General features: G+C 40.9%; 1 protein-coding gene across 3 annotated transcripts; it reads right to left on the bottom strand.

Annotated features, from left to right (window-relative positions):
* Positions 1-294: 294 nt before the first annotated feature.
* Positions 295-18,716, bottom strand: MSANTD3 (Myb/SANT DNA binding domain containing 3). Of its 3 annotated transcripts, none has more exons than XM_075416635.1 (4): positions 18,354-18,716; positions 15,027-15,084; positions 12,417-12,862; positions 295-11,075 (listed from the first exon to the last, which is right to left on the bottom strand). In XM_075416635.1, exons 3-4 carry the CDS (start codon positions 12,829-12,831, stop codon positions 10,666-10,668), a joined length of 825 nt encoding a protein of 274 aa, XP_075272750.1. In that variant the 5' UTR covers positions 12,832-12,862; positions 15,027-15,084; positions 18,354-18,716; the 3' UTR covers positions 295-10,665. The 3 variants fall into 3 exon arrangements, with proteins under 3 accessions (XP_075272750.1, XP_075272751.1, XP_075272749.1); XM_075416636.1 differs by lacking the exon at positions 15,027-15,084 and having other exon boundaries at positions 12,417-12,465; positions 12,559-12,862; XM_075416634.1 differs by lacking the exon at positions 15,027-15,084.
* Positions 18,717-18,770: the final 54 nt, after the last annotated feature.

Below are 18,770 nucleotides of genomic sequence, written 5' to 3'. Positions count from 1 at the left end.
ACATCTACAGGATGAGAACTTCAGAGGAACCCATGACTGCATCAGCATTTAATCAAACAAAATATAAAGGTTCTGTGGAGCATACGTACAACGGACGACACAAACGGCACTTTCTCCCACAAAATTTGACAGTGCAGCTAAGAAATTTTCTCTGTTCCATGCAGCTGAGTGGAGTTTAGTTTAAAAGACAGAAATAGCACAGTCGTGTGTAAATTGAATGACAGTATTTGAAAACAACTCTGAAAGAATAGAGACTAAAAATCTCATCTAATTAACGCATAACAATAGTTGATGATTTATTGACTTTTCTGTGAATATGCAGTTTCTATTAACAATATTTAGATACAATTTCTCAGAAACTCTGAATGATTTATGTTTAGTAATTTATGATTAAACATTTTACAAGAAACAAGGCACTAAACTGTACAGTTAGTCATCTTATTACATACGCCGTGAGTTTCAGACATACGGTAGATTCCCTTCACTTCGACAGTTACTGAGTCTCTTCCTCCAATGGTACATTTTGTTGCGTTTCATGCATCCCAACCATTAGAAAGCATACACTTTAGGGCCCTACTTTTGTCTCCTTTTAGTCGCTGTTTCTGTAGGAAAAATAAAGAATTTGCTATGAAAATTAGCTACGCAAGAACGATGACGAAAACTCCATTCCTCACATTTCCAAGGACTCGGACATGTTGTGAGCTCCTTAGAGATCCAAACTGTAATGTGAGCATTATTTATCAATTAAAAGAACAGTAAAAAAAAAAAAAAGTTTAAAGGTGCAATTCCAGAAGCTACTTCCATGCAGGGTAGAACCAGCTTTTGTGGTGTTTGAGGCACTAGGATACTAAGCCAACAATTCACAACAGGTGAGACGACTGAGGCTGACACCATTCTAGGGAAATCAGGTTAGCCTAGTGGCTACCATTTGGCTGTGAAGGGGCTCTTAAACAATGTCTGGTTTTTAGTGCAATTTAAAAAGTAAAACCCAGAAACTGTTGCTAACAAAAGGCAAAGACCACAAGAGAGACCGTCCCATACTCCATTAAAATACCTAGTGTCAGAAGGAGTGTATACATTTTCAAGGATCTTACGACAAATGGCCCAGTACTTAGGTGCTAGTTCTGTTTCAGATGCTCACCGACTATAAGCACAAACACAGCACAACGTAATTTTATATCTTGTGAAAATACAACAGAATCCAACGTCACATAATAAATACAACACAGTGTAAAGAAACAGTGGTTTCCTAATTATTTGACCACTGCTACAAACATGATGAAGACAAGCACCTAGATTCAAGTTTCTTCTTGAGATTCTCAAGCTCTTGTGCTGGCAATATTTTAGAGGTCTGATTTTCAGTGCCTCTGCATGTAGACTGCAGTGATCCTGTGTCCCCTGAACACACCAGGAAAGATTACCGCTTTCAGAGGTTTTCAGAGGATCCTTGCAGTCTCCTTGACCAAAGAAATTCAGGTGCAATTCCACTGCTGGTGGAATATACGTGCAAAATAGGGGAAGTTTCTGCAATATAAGGAAAAGTGATGGTGGAGAGAGAACCTTGCGCAACAACCTCGAATAATACCCTGGGTCATTGCCAAATTAATTAACCTTGTATAATATCCTGGGTCATTGACAAATTAAAGTGAAAGTTACTTTTTCCCCTTGGAAAGATAAGACTTCTGAAAACCCAGCCAATAAGACTTCTCAAAACATGGCCAACAGGATGTACCATCACAAGACGGTAGTACTGGCAGAGATGACAAAAACACATTTGGAAACAAATAATCTCTTAAAGCGTTTTTGCTTCTTGGGTATTGTAAAAATGCTTCTGTAAAACAGCATGGATTTTTGGAAAAGAGAGGTTCTTACTCACTGAACAATATGAGTCACTCAAAGATCACAGGAAGTATAGATGTTCAAGAAAACCACTGTGTGATTGCTTTTGATAAGCAAAAACTACATTTTTTTTCCTCGTCGTCACCTAGGTTGGAAATCCCAGAAGATGCCTGGGGGAAGTGGGGCTCCAGCGCTCCCTGGAAATTGGTGGGTTCTGAAAGGGTAACAAACGCGCTGTGTTGAAAATCCCACCCATGGTTTCTCGAGCCCACTTTGCCCAGGCACCCTGACTTGCCATGACCCCTGCCGAGGACCAGCGACTCTGAGGAGCAGGCCCTGTGACTACACTAGTGCTGCTGGGTGCTAGGTGGTGGTAACATAGCTTGCGCACGTTGTGACTGGAGGTTCAGAAACACAACCACAAAAAGAAAGGTGTTATTAGGGCCATGCCTTCTAGTTCCTTGGGAAGTAGAACAGACTGGAATATCTCTGTATTTGCTTTTGTGGATTACTGGAACTTTTTCTGGTAGGGATCTAAAATGTCAGGACATCTGCATCTTGAGAAGCTGAAGATCAAATTTCTCATTATTTTTAACCTTAGACTCTTCAGGAAAAAAAAAAAGCGGAACATATAAATAAATACAAAAGCCCACACATATAGCTGAAAATAGAAAATACTAGAAAAATACTTGATATATTGTTCATTTGGTTGAATTGATGTATATATCCAACTGGGGATGGATTCACATAGTTGGCTTTTTTTTTTTGTTTTAAATTAAGAATGTGAACCAATTTGATGGAAGTAGCAAAGATTTTACAAGGAAGAAAGGTGAAAGCTTGCCTGTGTGATATATTAGCCATACGAGTTAAGCAAATCCTAACAGAAAACTGAATCTGTCAGACTAAAGCTGTATTAATTTATTGCTCTTGGTAGTTGAACATTGACAGGGCATAATTGTAATCTGTCCCACGACTTGGAAGATTTTATTACGTGACAATTTTAAAAAACAATTGCTTACCACCCAAAGCCGTTTTTACAGATAACCAAAGGAACCCACTGCTGTTGTCATGTGCATACTTGTTTTTTAAGTTGTGACAGGATGTGGGCTTGAGCTTGCTGTGCCATGGGGCTTGAGCTGCTTATGTCCATGCTGTGTGGAGGAGAAGGGCTTCAGCTTAAGGCAGTCCTTTCCCAGGCCTGATTTTCCTGGCCTGGCTCCCTGGCAGTGCCCTCGTGCTGGATTTACAGAAGCAGTACTGGCAGCTGTGGTGTTTGGACCAGGATGAGAGCAGAGATCTACACTTCTCTGTCAAGCATGTGGCAACATGTAGAGAAATGCATTGGCTTCAGCGGGACTGTCGAAGTGTAAACTGGAAGCAAACAATTGATTTGTCGGTCTACAAGAGGAGTAAAAGCAAGATTTGCCCCAGAAGGCATTGTCGTAATTGGCTGAGATAGATACGAGTACCATGGTGATCGGTTATTGATTACACCTCTGAATTTGTTACCTTAGCAGTGTGACTGGGCACCTCAGTGACACCGTTAGCAATGATGGCTGTTCTTGCTGGCCAAAGCCCCTCATTTTTAATTCACATTCATCTACCACCGCTGATTTGGTAATTGGAAAAGATGCAGGGAGTCAGCGCCAGACAACTTGAGAACGTGAGCCCCTCACCGTGGTCTGATCAGCACCACCGCATGGCTCAGTGCACCTGAGTAGAGTACTGCATTCAGGAGGAACAGGACAAAATCAGTGGAGGAAGTCATCTTCAAATGCTGTCAGCCACCGACGGAGTGCAACGTGAAACCCAGTCTAGCCTTAGAGCCCTCATGCAAGCCAGTAATTGAAAGCAAAACAAGTGCACTTTGGAAACTAATGTTGCTTTATTTGGCAAGAACTTCTCATTACACCTCATTTTAGATGGAAATTTAGAGGTAAGGCAATACTTGGATTGGACATTATTGTTCCTCAAGCAGAAGTTGAACCTCTCTATTAGGTCAGCACTGATAACTTCCAGCCTGCCAAAATTTCTGCCTCGGATTAAATACCAAATTCATTACATCACCTCCCTAATTTGTACTTTTCAGAGTCTCAGTATGTGACAGCATTTGCAAGATTCTTTTCGGATAAATGGAATTTATCACGTGTGTCAATTCAGACTTTGTACAGTCCATAGGCTTGGTACTCAAAAGTTATAAAGCCATGGGGCTCATTGGGTTGGACGGTTCTGTGGGAACACACAGGTGTCTATTAGAACCAAACAACTTCTAGCGAAACTTCAGTGAGACCAACCAGTCAAAATTTCAAAACTTCACAACTGAACAGAAGCAGGTTTTGTTTCCCAGCATTACATTGAGATGCAGAACACGTGGCAGGAATTTATATAGACGATTCAGTTGGTCCATTTGTGGCTTAGTACATAATTTCAGGGCATAATTCTAAGAAAAGGGAAGGGGTTTGTATGTGACAGTGACCAAATAATGGACAGAGCTTGAGCAGCTCTTATGTCACCTTGTTAGTGCCACATAAATTATAACTTGCTATTAAATTGGCGCATAATGCCAGTTTCAAATGCAGGACTGTCCAAGAACAGCCTCTTATATCTAAGAAGAAGTGTCTGAAGACTTGTGGAATACAATCCATGTCAAGTCGTGCTGAATGCAAACCTACTTCTACTCTCTTGCCAAACAAATTTGATTAATTATGTGCTCTAACATTTGGTCAGAAACTGAAGCACACAACTATTCTGCAGCTGGACTGAATAACAGAAGGAAAACAAACAATCTCAATCAACGTTTTAAAAACCCACATAAATTAAGTAAGGACAATCTAAAGATCTATCTTGCTTTATTTCTGTTACATTAGAGAGTTATTTTCCTAAATATATATATATCTATATATAGTGTAGTTTTTTATCTAGCCAGCTTTTCATCAGGAAGGCAACAGATTGTTTCTAGCTATTTTGACTGCTTAATTTTTTTTTTCTTTGTTTCTCTTTTGTTTTTGTCCTGTGCCTGTTTTGACAGATTGGGAAATCTAGACTAGGATGAATTACAAGATTTGGCAAAAATACTTCTTGACTCTTTCTGTTAAAGAGGTTGTTGGCCACCCAGTCAGATGCATCCACACACCCTCATGAATAGAACAGTTTTATAACCCACAGCCATGTGACAGACAATCTTTTCCTTTTCCTTGTTATTTCCTTGCCTATGCCGTTTGGCAGACTACGTGCTGGACAAATTTCATGTGCCTTTCTGCAGTGCACAGCATGCATTGTCTGGATAACACAGTCTTAGAAAATTGTCCACTTCAGTTTCGTGAAGAATGAGGTCTAATAACTCTGGCGGGATTCCTACTTGACGTGGTTGCTCTTCTTATTGTCGGAGCTGTGAATGGTACAATGGAGGTGTCCAGAGTCTCAAACGAAGAGTAACCAGGGCAGGTGAAGACCACGCGGGGGAATTGTTTGACGCGCGTAACAGTGTTACCTCTTAGGACAGCTAAGAGCTGTCTTCACTTCTGAATCGCTCTGAAAATGACACCAGCCCATTTTTTTTTGCCTTCGCAAGTTTTTAATTTGTTTCATGTTGTTAACGTGACTGATGATGGTGTGGGATGCCTAATGCTTCCACCACTAGAACAGCAAAACATTCAGATCCACAGCTAGTATTCTCTGTTTTATTGCTCTTGTTTTAGACCCAGAAATCTGCCGATGTCTGTATGTGCACCTTCTTTACATATAAGGGAATCAAGCTGTTTTATGTAATTCCATGACAAAAAAAAAATTAAAAAGAAATTAAAACAATTAAAATGTCTAAGAAGAAAAATCCCTTGCAAATCAGCAGCACAGCAGTTAATCTGTGATCCTGGAAACAGAGATCACTGCTTGCTTTCTCTGTAAAAATATTTTATTATCCTATTCTTATAGATGGCAACAAATCATCTTCTTTCTTTCTACCAAACGTACAGAGCTGTCCTCTGTAATGTTTTTTAAATTATATTAACAGTTGCTGCAGATTATCCTATTATCTTGCTACTTGGTTTATTTTATTAGCCTAAATGTATTAACTTTTGTACACATTAGTACTTACTTTGCATGGAAACATTTGTGAATATCTAACTAGAGACAAAGTTCAGGAAGAAGGATAATGTGTGAGTTTACAGTCAGCTGCTTTGAGAAGAAACAGAAAAATAATGTGAAAAGACAGGCAATTATCTTAAGAAAACAACTAAGATGCATCAGTCTTATAAAAATAGTTTTGAACAAGCTAGCTCAAAATATGAAATCACAGGACTACTTGTGAGGAGTTTTACTTGCCTGGAAAAAAATACAACAAAAATGTTATTTTAAGATTTACATGTAATTCCCCTATCCCTAAAGTAACAATACATAAATGTGTTGCAGTTTATTGTTTCAATGTGATAATGAGAAAAATACCTGAAAATATGATACTGCACAGATATGGGGTTGTACAGATTGTAACCACAGAGACTCAGAGTGAAACTGGAAGCATTAGAACATAAGTGAGGAAGGAGAGCAGATCATAAAAGCCACCGCAGCTACAACCAGCAAAAAAAAATTTCTGCAAAAGTTAATTGAAAAAACACCTATGTAATGACACAAATCCTTGGGAGACTGCTCAAATTTGGTATTGGAAACACACAAAGATAAATGACCATTAAATAAAATTCAGGACTACAACCTCAGCTGTGCTAGACGTGGTATAACTCAGAAGAGGGTAGCCCTGAGCCACCCTTCCATCTCTGCAGTATAGGAAGGAGCATCACAGGGAGGATTTGAGGCAAGCAGCAAGACCCCATGCTCCTGCGACAGAGCAGCCTGGGAGTTGAAGGATGTAGTGAGATAGATTGCAGGATGGGTTATTTCTTTGTCAAGGTAAGAGCCTCGATTTGAGGAAGTATCTGTGAAAGTCTTCCACTGAGCCTCTTCCACTACCTAGAAAGAAGGAACTTTGTTATCGGGAAACCTCAAAACTAACCTCTGCAGAACCGCAAGTATTTACAAAGAATCAGAACCACTTAACACAGCTTCAGTGTCCTGCATTAGCTCTGGTCCTGATAAATGACTTTGTAGTCACAGACTGTCCCTCCAGAATTACATGGAGCTCGAATGGAGAAAGTGCTTTTCTGTGTACAGCCCTTTCACTATACCAACGCCTCTTCAAAATCCTCTAATATATTTCCTAGCCTGTGCGCAGAATCCAAAATGCAAGGGCAGCTGTGTAGAAAAGGTTTACTGAACATGCTTTCTGTGGAAAGGGAAGATGATGACTGCGAGGAGCACTCATTTCATGCTCAAATGTTGTGATAATGGGCAATCTGGGCAAGAGAAAGGAAAGAGCAAAACACATGGCTCTGGATGAAATCCCCTGCTCGTATTACTGGTTAAATAAGGTGGAACACAGACATAAGAAATACATACAGGAGGAAAAAAATCATCAAAAAAAAAGATCACGCTGGATGACAAGTTAGATGATCTCCAAGGGGAGACAGCACTAGGAGCCAGGGCAGTGTTATTTTGGGGAGCATAAAGGAATTTACTACACCTTGCCTAGGTGGTCATGGTTTCTCTTCATAAGAGCGTAGAGGCTGAGAACAATGGCCACAACATGTCTGGTCTATATTTTTTCTTATGCAGTTAAGCAGGGATCATTTTGCCCAGCCTATCTTTTAATTACAGTCTTGCCAACAATTTGTATAACAAATCCAGAAGAATAGGCATATTATTCTTCTTAAAATACTGCCATATTGTATCTATGAAAAAAACTTGGGAAAATGCCTATGTAGCTTGGCCAAATGGTTAACAGGAAAACACAACTATGTGAAAGCATCTGAATGATGTAAGCTAGAAAAAAAAGGGCGAGGAACAAATGGACGTATTGTCTGATGGCTATATTACATATAAGAAAAGTTGAAAAAAAGAAAAGATAAACTCTAATACCAGAGGAAGTCATTGCGAAAAAAATTGTAAAAGCCACTTTTCTCAAGTTGTTTGAACTCCACCACACCAATCGCTTCATAAAGCCTTTAGATGGAGAAGCCAAGGCTGGGCAAGGAGACACATTACTTCATCTTGTTGATCTTTTACATTTTCCTGTATCTATCACCCAACGTTACAGCAACCAACAGTCAACCGCAGATGGGAAAGCAAAAGCCAGTGTCACCAGTAAAGCCATCTATCACCTGTACCACAATAGTGTCTTTTGTGTTAGGTGTGACATTTCCATTCTTCCTCTACTCATGTACTGATCATTCTTTCTTTCATATCTTCATCTTGGCTCATTCTAATTTTTCTCCTGTGATTGTCTTTCAGAAGTTGAATTAAAAGTCTCTATTGTTCAGCCTAAGAACTGTAACTTTCTGTTTCAGAATAAGTATAGACACCAAAATGCAAGGCATTGCCCACTTAGTACAGTCTGAAAACATGAATAATTTAAATGTTCTTTTTTAATATAAAAATAAAAAAAATCTTTCAGAAGCAATGGTATAACTTTCAGGAGTCAAAACTACCCTTATCTCAAATATCATGAGATTCTCCCTGGGCTATATCATACCTTCTCACAGGGCTATCTAGATCTGGATTGTCGCTCCATTCTTGCTCTCCTCACAGTGCTGAAATTGTCTCCATCTGTCACCTTTTGACACCTGAACATACATGGTTTCAATTTCCTAGTTTCAAATTACTTTCACTTACAAGCTGAGTGGAAGGGATCCCATCACTTGTTAAGAGAAATGTCTTTCCTATTCTTTTTTCTGGGTGGTGCCTGAGCAATTGTCATAACCACTCAACTGACTCATCTTCCAGACCACAGAATGCAACCTCAGAACAAAAAGGTCCTCACTCCCGTTTACTTCTTTCTTTTGCCTCTACTGTTATTATACCTCCCAATGGTGTTTCCATTCAGCAGACAAAAAAAGTGCCCATAATGATATCGTTCTTTGGAAGTCCTGTGCTTCCTTCATACAACCAATTTATAAGAAAACTGGGTTTGCAGTCAAAAAGATCTGTCTTCAGATTTCATACACGGCCTGTTTTGTTGATCTTGCAGCAGCTCTGCAATTTTTTTTTCTCTGTCATATAAAGCAAGTTGTAATAAATCACTCCCACTGTGATGACTGGTGTTAGCACGTTGAAGGGAGCAACGCATACACCACAGCGTTAACCACAGTAAGTGCTGTGGTTGATAATGGCAGTGCTTGCAAAGATGAATCACCAGCAGGGAAAGCAGTTCAAGAAAGACAAAAAAACCCCAACCCCAAAACAAAACCAAAAGCATCTCACTCCATCAGAAAGACCATCCAGGGAAGAGGTGGGAGTGTAACTGGGAATGAGTTTTGCAACATACTCTAATTTGAATATGTCGCTCACTGTGTGGACTCGCCTTCACAAATCACAATCTGAAAATACTGTATTGAATAATGGGATACTCAGGTATTTCAATGAAAATTTATGGGTTTGTCCATTTGTCTCACTGCTTCAAATGATGGTTCAGTTATACACCTTCCTGTAAAACAGCTTTTCACACATCAGTAGTTCTTATGAATCTTTGCAGAGATCTATATTTCATGTTTTCTTAACCCTTGCCCCACTAGAATAAATGATTGCCTGGGGAAGGATTATCTTTATTTGTGCTTTCCTACCATCTACTGTTCTGGATCCCCAAAGTCTGTGGGGACCTTCATGTGAATGCTTTCATACAAATCATGTCCATCACGCCTCACTGACAGCAAAGGCAAAAAACACACCACCATAACATACAGGACAGAACAAAACAGAACACTGCTCCAAGACAGGAATGATTCCCTTGAACCGTCTCCCACCCTACACGAAGGATAAGAGGGCGAGTCTTTGAGAGGTTGAAAGGCTTAAGCTAGCTGCTTTGCCCTCAAGTATTGCATAGGGAGGTAGAGGGAGACTTTGCCAATGGACTGACTGGCTCACTACATTTCAAGAGCTTTATGAATTGTTAAAAAGCTCTTCCTCTCAGAATGACTCCAGGTGAACAGCACACAGCGCTGGCAGCAGCACGTGACCCTCCTATTTCGGTATTCTGCTTGAATACAGGAGGGGCCCGGCAAAGAAAGGACAAGCACAATGGCTTTTGGGGAAAAGGTCACCTTCTTTCCAACTTCTTAAGGGTCAAGGCTCAAACAACCGGAGGGCCAGTCCACAATCATTCTCTTAATTAGCCAGTCAGCTGGAAAATACAAGTGTTCTTCACAAGCAAAGGGCTCGGTAACTACAGTGGTCCTTTCGCTACTTCCTTCATTTTCACATCTGTGAAGAATAAGTTATGAACTATATTAACTGGAGACAAATTTTTTTCCTCAGCCCCAGCATAACAATCCAACCAATGCCTGTCAATCAGCTTTTGTCTCAATCAACTCCAACCCTTGCCTTCATTCGGGAAATGGTAGATAGGAAGAGATTGAAATCAAACTGAACACTATAACCTGCTGTTTAACGCTGTTAAGTTTTCTTAAGAACACCCAGTGTAAGAATACCCAGAGTAGCTTAAATTTCGAAAGGATGTTAGGGTATTTGCAGAGGGGAAAATATGTTCACGTTTTAGAACACTGCGCATGTCAGAGTGAAACAAATCAGAACTACTTACAAATGAACAATAGAGTTTTCCCCTCGGTGGACTCTACCATTGTTTCCCTAAACATCAAGAGTCAAAGTGTGTTCACTATCAGCCAGGCACCTATCCTGTCACTGTACATTCACATTAAAAAAGCCTCTTTCCAGTGCACGTTACTCATAAGTGTGCTCAGTCAGACCGACTCTCTGCCCATTTATGTTCTAAGGTGAATTAGGAAAGGGTCTATTAAAGGATGATACAGGCCATTCTTTTGTGATGGTCTGCAGTTTTCTCTCCCAATACATTTTCTTTTTATTTAGCACTTCCATTTTTATCCTGTGTTCCTCTTCAGCCATCTCGCACTCTCTTTCTATTTGCTGTATTTTTGCCACATGAACTTCATTCATTTGGATTAACTGGAGTTGCAAAATTGACATTTGCTGATGATGTTCCTCCTCGTGCATCTTTTTCAGAGCACTTTCCTGAGATGCTTTACTTCTGTAGTTCTTATCTGCTGCTATTCTGACATCAGAACACGAAGGCTCAGGTTGGGAGGTACCTTCACATACTGGGAAATGTACCAGCTCTTTCTCTTCATCACAAAGTTCTCTATTTGAGACAACAAATGACTCTGAAAAACATAAGAGGAAAAAGTATTATAGTATTCCCTTCTTCTCCCCCAAGAAACACAAACTTGTCATAATACAGTTGCTGGTTTGTACATCGAATCCTTGTGCTTCTGTACCATAGTCCAGGAGCCACTATACAATGCAGTTCTGTTACAGAATACTTGGGGCATAATGACCCGAACGGAACAGCTTTGGGATCTGTTGATAGACCTCTGTGGCTATAATGGGAGCTCAGAATACTAAAGCGAGTGTAGACATTCATAAGTGGTCACCTAAATTTAGGTGGCTGAGCCTGGAGCTGAACATTAATGCAGCTGTTCAAGCCAAATTCATATGTGACTTGCACCACTTTCATGAAAGATCTGAGTGTCAGGTAAAGAGCTGTACCAACATGAATACCAAGAGACTGAGGGAATACTAGGAAGAATACTACTTATTCCTTCCGTATTGCTACTGTACATGTCGTAAATGCAGTGGTGTATATTTTTAGGGAAAAATTACATTGTTCTAACTTTGAGAAGGCTCTACCAATTCTTCTGAAATAAAAGAAACTACTCACGGAATGAAATAGTCACCACCACAAATAAGGGTCTCAAAATACATTCCTTTACAAATTCTGATGACTACTTATAGTAAACACAATTATGAAAGAGACATTGTAAGAATGTTATCTAACAATGTAGCTACTGTTGTAGTTTGAGCAAGGACAGTCTTCCATGTGTGATCCTGACACAATAAAGTTTGCAAGAAATTGCTGTAGCTACCCTCTCTTCTGGTTTTGGATTATTCCTTCTGTGTATGCTTGCCAAACAGAGAAGAATGCAGTGCTGAACTTTTTCAGAAAGGCCATTCTGCAATGTGGACTGCAGTGTGAAATGTGGCTCTACATGCTCTTTTTAGTCCTTGAAAACAAAGGAGGAAAGACCAACAGGGAACTCTTGCAGCAGGCAATTGTGTATCAATTTGCTGCTGGTGGCTGTTTCTGGTTGTTTTTTTTGTTTTTGTTTTTTTTTTTTTTTTAATGCTCATATGACCTTTTCCCAGTAAAATGATACTTTATAAAGGATCAAAATATCCTTGGGACTGTTCTCTGGAAAGCCAGCATGATAGCTATCGTGATGCCTGCCACACAGTAGCAGATAAAAAAAAATTGAGTAAAACCTCAGTTTAACTCCTGAGGGCCTAGGGAAATACACAGAGTCTTGTAATATCATAGGTCTGAAATTACTTTTCTATAACCAGCAGTCACAGCTAAGTGGAGAGATTTAGACTGCTGGAAGCGAATCACTGGCAAAATCACATACAAAACAATACTACTTGCATCATTACAGTAACATTTATACCTTGACTAGAAGCATCAGGCTGATATTCAGAATCTTCTTCTGGTGGGCTCTGCAAAAAGTACATTTGCTCAGGCATTATGCCAGCAATCTTCTCTTTCCCTATGATGTGAGTATTTATAAGTGGACTAATACTTCTTTTTACCTTCTCCCGCCTTTCATGTGCCATTATCTTTTTTGTCCGTGCCTTGATATTTTCCCAGCATTTCTTTAACTGTTTGAAGTCTCGCAGTGATACACTGGGCTGTGAATTATATTCATGAGCTAGTGCTTGCCAGGTACGTTGTTTCAGAGCAATAGTCCTTGCATCGCTTTTTTTACATTCAAGCACGTATTTGTATTTTTCAACTAATGCAAGCAGCACGCTCTTCTCCACTTCTGAGAAGTATTTAGCAGGCTTTATTATTTCGTTTTGCATTTTCTACCGTTTCTCCAAGGAGCCAAAAATCCTATGAAAACAATGTTGAAAGCAAAAAAACAAACACAAATTAGAACTGGTTACAGTATCAGCAAACTCCGTTTCAGCAAATAACTCCTAAGCACAGCTTCTGATTCTAACACACCTCATTTTCTAAAACAGTTTCTGAGTAGGTTTAAAGTGCATAATGAAACATTCAGGTAAGATAATGTATAATTACACGCTATTTTCTATTGCCACTTTAGTGGCTACACAGTTACAGAAGTACACCACATTGAGGAGAAGCTTCTTGTCTTTTGTTACAATTTGTCTTGATAGAAAATACTGGGTATTCAATTAACTTAGTAACTTAGTTTCCTACTCATTGCACTTTGTTACACCCAGAGAGTTTTCAAAGCCCCAAACTGCGGACCAAATTCTGAAATCTAGCTCTTGATAGCTGTAAGTTTAAAGCCACCTTCAGCAGGTTAGGGTTTCCTTTGGTATGCAAAAGACCCTCTTAAGCCCTTACTGACCGCATATAACTAATTTCCCCCCCTCTCGCTACAATATTTGGAAGTTGTGTGAGAAATGATAGCAAAAAGTTCTCTTTGTAAAGACTTCTGTCGGTTTGGTTCTCCTCCATGCTCAGCCCTCCTTTAAGTGACATCCAACAGGCAGCAGGACCCCGACCAGTATTACAATACTGAGAAGAGGCAAGGGTTGCAAGAAGACATGGATTAATTATGGGAGCTAACTGCTCCGAAAGCACAGGACCCTCGCCCTTTACTGCTGACTCTGCGTGTGTAGCACTCCTCCTTGCGCTTGCACTGCTGGTCACTCTCAGGAGTGAACGACCAGACTAAAAAGAGTTTTGGCCTCACTCAATATGGCCACTGCTATATACTCACACCGTGTTAACAACTGCCTTTCTTCTCAAGCCTATGACATGTAGTCAATAGGAAAAGGGTAGCTGACGCCAGGGAATGCTTATTCATAAACAAATGAATAAAGCAGTATTTCCTTGAATTACTAACACGACTGTGCTGCAAAATGTGTTTTTTTCTTTTATCTTTCCACACTTATTTTCCTATTCCTTCCCACTGCAACTGTGTAGCCCCAATTACTTTCACATTTTGGGCAGAAACTTATGAATAATTACGTGGAAAAAGAGGGAGCAATGCTGACTGAGCTCAGATTTCTTCTGGTTTTACTCACAAAACCTGGGATGGGATGTATATAACAAGATAATTGGTTCATATTCCTAACAGTCTAGGACTCTCCCAAAATGAATTTTCTAGTACTTTGCCTATTGTTTCCACTATTTCCCTCATAACATTACTTGAGGATGCCATAGATATCACTATCAGATTTCCTCTTTTCAATATTTTTTTCCTTAACTCCACTGCACTAGCACTCTTTTCATACCATCCTTATAATTCCTTTCCTCCAAATGTCTTAATACTTACAGTTATTCTCACCTCTTTCACTGAAGGTAATTACTTATATTTACAAAGAAATCTAACAGACAAGCTAATATCAAAATGAGAACCCAACTCTGACATAAGAATGGGAGCTTTCTTAAGCAGCCCGTAACATATGACAAAACCCAGTCAAAAAACAGAGGAGGCAATAGAACAAAGCCTAGCATAACAAAACTGAAACACAGTGAATAGAAATCAGTAAGAGTCTAAGTACGTTAGGTCAGTAGCAGTAGCTAAGTTGTATCGCTACTGAAAAAGAGGCAACAAACTCTCGGTTTGTAGTTTCTGTCACCGCTCATCTGGGCCATCACCGGGCACAGACTGACCGGACAGCCAGCACCTACGTGGCTCCTGGCTATCACAGCTCTGCTGTCTCTTTCCAAATGCTGGTGTCATGAGGGCATGGGAGAGCTGGAGTTTTTACAGCAGACAGAATTTAGTGGACAAAGGGAAAGATCCATAGGAAGCCAAACTTCATCAGTTCTGCTGCTCACCAAACAGCTTCGTTTTTTGCAAGAAAGAAAAAGGCAGAAGAAGAAAGAGAGCTGGGTGGCTGAGTGTAAGGAAGACAGTTCCCTGATCTAGCATTTCCTCCATCACACTATATCAAGTTATTTATTACTCTCTGTGAAAACTTGTTAACCCCACATGTTGGTGACAGAAATTCTTACACACCTATAAACCCACAGAACAAACTAAGTGTATGTACACAAACTTGAAAGTATCACATACCAATGATTACAAATGTCTAGGTCTAACAGACAGAAGAGAACATCTGCTTCAGAAGTTCCTTAAACAAAAAATAAATTTAAAAAATAAGCATAATGTCCAGAAATGGGTATCCTAACAAAGAGATCCTGAAAACTGGCAACTTTGCTCTCAAAACATGTATAACAAAAGAGACCTACAATGAAACGGACTCTACCTACTAATCTATTTTACTTCTGTACTTCTCATACGATTCCAAACGATTGAGCTGCTTTGGACAGCTGCTGAAATGAAATTCTTGGAACTAAATAGTGACGCTTCAAACTGTCTTAGCCTCAATTTCACTGAGGAACAGAATGAAAAGCAGTCCCACCAGCAAGTCATAAGGTCTGACAGCTAATGACCCTGAAAAACCAGGATCAGAGATGCCATGTGATCAGAAATGGCTGATTCTGCCTTCTGTTCATGCATGTAAGTCTTATTTCTAGCTTTCAAAATATGTGAGAATCTCAGATCATAAATCATTCCATGTTTGTGAGTAGAAAATACCTTTAACCAGAAAAACAATGAAACAATGGATTTAAGAACTTTGGAGACTAAGTTCAAAAAGTTAAACAATGATACCGTGACTTCTGGATTTCAGATGCTAAATATTTAGACACACAGACTGACAGAGATCAACTGATATCAGTAAATACTTAAAACATTTCCAAATATTACTTCATATATGTTAACCACCTATGTACTAGGATAAAAGCCCATCTTTCACAGATGAAGCCACGGCAAACCCTTAAGTATCACTTTCATACCACACTTATCATTTATTACTATTCTTTTTACCGTGGTAGCATCAGAGATCCCCAGTCACAAGCTCAAATACTTCACATTTAAGAATGGAAATGTAGGTCCTATGCTGAGAAGAATACAATATTTTAGTCTTCCCTTCCCCCATACACATTCTTATCTATTTTTTCCTACACAGACACACTACGCTTGTGTCCTTTCCATGAAAAAGCCAGGATTATGACCTAGGATGCATAAAAGAACTCAAGAACTGGTGAAAGCAGTTTAATGCACTTAATACACAGAAGAAAAGAGTTCTTCAAGATTCTTTTCAAGCTCTTACATGCTCGCCTGCTTCCTTCAATACATTAAAGCCCATTTTCAATTAGCTGAGCAGAAAGCACTCTGAGATGTCAGAGAACTCAGAATACTGAGAAGTTGCATTAAAACACCACCATATACTTATATTCGCCTCTTTTTCTTTGTGCATATCAATCACTTCCTTGCAGTCCACTGGCTCCTCTGTGGATATGAGAAAGGACACCCACAAGGCCAAACAATTTCCATTTTGAGGCTAAAAGATCCTTCCAGGACATATGCCCAGAATATAATTTATCATGTAGGAATCTGTGCTGAAATAGAAGCAGTTTCTGTGTACAGCTCATACAGTAAACAGGATTGATTTCGGAATGTGTAGGCACATGAAGACAAGTGCACAGTAAATTCTAAAAAACAAAGAATGAAAAGCTTCTCCCACTCTTACAGGTACCTAGGATTTAAGACATGTCCAATAAGGAAGTACTTTACCCTAAATATCTTCTCCTGGCATGGCTCAATTCACAACTTGCCTTAAAACAAATGAGTATCACAGAATCACAGAACGGTAGGGGTTGGAAGGGACCTCTGTGGGTCATCTAGTCCAACCCTCCTGCCGAAGCAGGGTCACCTACAGCAGGCTGCACAGGACCTTGTCCAGGCGAGTATCCTAAGTACTTGTCCTCACACAAACCTTTATCACTTATAACCCCCCTCAAATATCTCTCAACTCCTCATTTTTACTTTGAAATGTTGTGTGGCATTCTTCCTTTAAAGACTATAAGGGATGTGCTGTGATCTGCTGGAAGAATATCTTGAAAAGAATCTACACGAGTGAAGAAGTGCACATACATTCATCAATATCTGTATAAGTATTATTTTGCTTGCACACACCTAAACATACACCCAAACTCCAACCAGTTGCAGAGAAGCCCATTTGAAAAAATAGAATCATTTCACGTTGGTATGTGTGAGCATTTTCAGCCCCTGAAAAATTTTTTTACGTAGAAGAAAATGCAAAGAGAAAGTTGCGGTGGAATAGTCAGATTAAATGTTAAGGTTACACTAACCAAATCCAAAGAAAATAGTTTGCTAGCAAACCGTGGTCACTTATGGTGTGAAAATGGAATTCATTTACGAATGCCAGCAGGATTACTATCAAAAATAGTTAAGGACTGAAAAAAAGAAAATTTATTTATCCATCTTAAATTGCAGATGAAGCTTTAAGCATAATCAGTAATTAACAGCATTAGAAATCAATCATAATTCTATCCTTTTCATCCAGTGTTAGAGGGTGAAAGAAAGGCATGGAGATGCAATGACCCAAACCAGTCACAACAGACAGGTTTACATTTCATTTGAATGACATAACCAGCAGTAAACAGTGTCCTTCTTCCTCCAATGTTAGATTTCCTCACAGAGCTTCCATCACAGTGACCCTGTCTACCGTGAGACCTGAAATCACTAGGTAATTAGGTGCACATTACAAATATAAATGAAATCTATATGGAAATCGTGTCACATATAATCAGATTTAAAAAAACTCTCTGTAGATGCTTTCCCCTCCCAGTTTTAATATAAATTAATAGTTATCATGGATCACCCAACAAATGAACAAAATAATCTGCCAGTGAAAATTCACAGTACTTTGCCTAAATTTCTCCTGGCAAATTTTAAATACGTATTCAAGAAAATGTATTTTTAAAAAATAGATACGATGTTACATTGTACATACACACACACAGAGATACATTTTTAAGCGGGTCACCCCGCTACCTATGGAGGACACCCAGAGCAGTTTGTGCGAAGAAAGGTAATGGACGCGGGTCGTTATTTCGAACGATTGTCTGAAATTCATAAAAAATAGGCATAAATAGGAATCCTACCAGACTCTCGTGCACCCGAACTTCCCAAACATTAACTCGAGCTTGTCTTTATTTCCTCGCTGGCTCCTCTCGCGCTCGAACGAGAGGAGAGCGGGTCCCGGCTCGACAAAGACAGCCGCTCCCCCCAGGGCGGGCAGCTGCGGCTGAGGCGCGGCTCCAGGGACCCCTCTCCGCGGCGGGAGGAACGGCGGGCGGCCACGCCGCCACCGAGACCCGGCTCTGCCGCGGCGCCGGGGACGGCCCCACCCTACAGCCCCCGGCGCTTCTGCCTCCTCGTAACAAAGCGCCGCCGGCTCCGCTCCCCTCCCCTCCCCTCCCCTCCGCCACGCTGAGCGGCCGGGCCTCCCTCCCTCCCTCCCTCCCTCACCTCCTCGCCGGCAGGTCCCCGGCGCTCCTCCAGCTCCCCGCAACCCCCGCGCTGGATTTCCGGCGGTACCGGCCTCTCCCACGGGAGGGCCGGGCGGCGGGGCCCGCCGTGCCGCGGGGAGGAACCGTCCCGGGGGTCCCCGAGCCCTCAGGTGCGGCGGCGCTGCGGGCAGGCGGGGGGGGGGATGGTGGTTATTCCGCCGGGAAGCGGGTGGGCAGTCCAGTCTGCACCTGACGCCGGGCCGCGGGCGGAGCTCCCGGGCCGCCCGTCGCTAGCGCGGCACCCCGTGCCCCCCGGTGCGGAGCGGGGTGGGAGTCCCCGGCTCCACCCGCCCGTCCCGGTGCCGCGGCGGGAGGCGCCAGTCCGGGCTTTACCTCCGACAGCGCCCGGCGGACCCGCGCGCGCGTGCGGCAGCGC

This window comes from Opisthocomus hoazin, chromosome 3 (genome assembly GCF_030867145.1).
Source record: "Opisthocomus hoazin isolate bOpiHoa1 chromosome 3, bOpiHoa1.hap1, whole genome shotgun sequence".
Lineage (NCBI taxonomy): Eukaryota > Metazoa > Chordata > Aves > Opisthocomiformes > Opisthocomidae > Opisthocomus > Opisthocomus hoazin.
Note: the sequence above shows the minus strand (reverse complement) of the source record. Positions and strands in the feature narration are given on the sequence as shown.

Excerpts from the sequence above, each read along its gene's own strand:
- MSANTD3 (XM_075416635.1), bottom strand. The coding sequence starts at position 12,831 with ATGCAAAACGAAATAATAAAGCCTGCTAAATACTTCTCAGAAGTGGAG. Across the intron at positions 11,076-12,416 it reads GCCTGATGCTTCTAGTCAAG|AGTCATTTGTTGTCTCAAAT; the intron begins GTATAAATGTTA and ends TATGTTTTTCAG.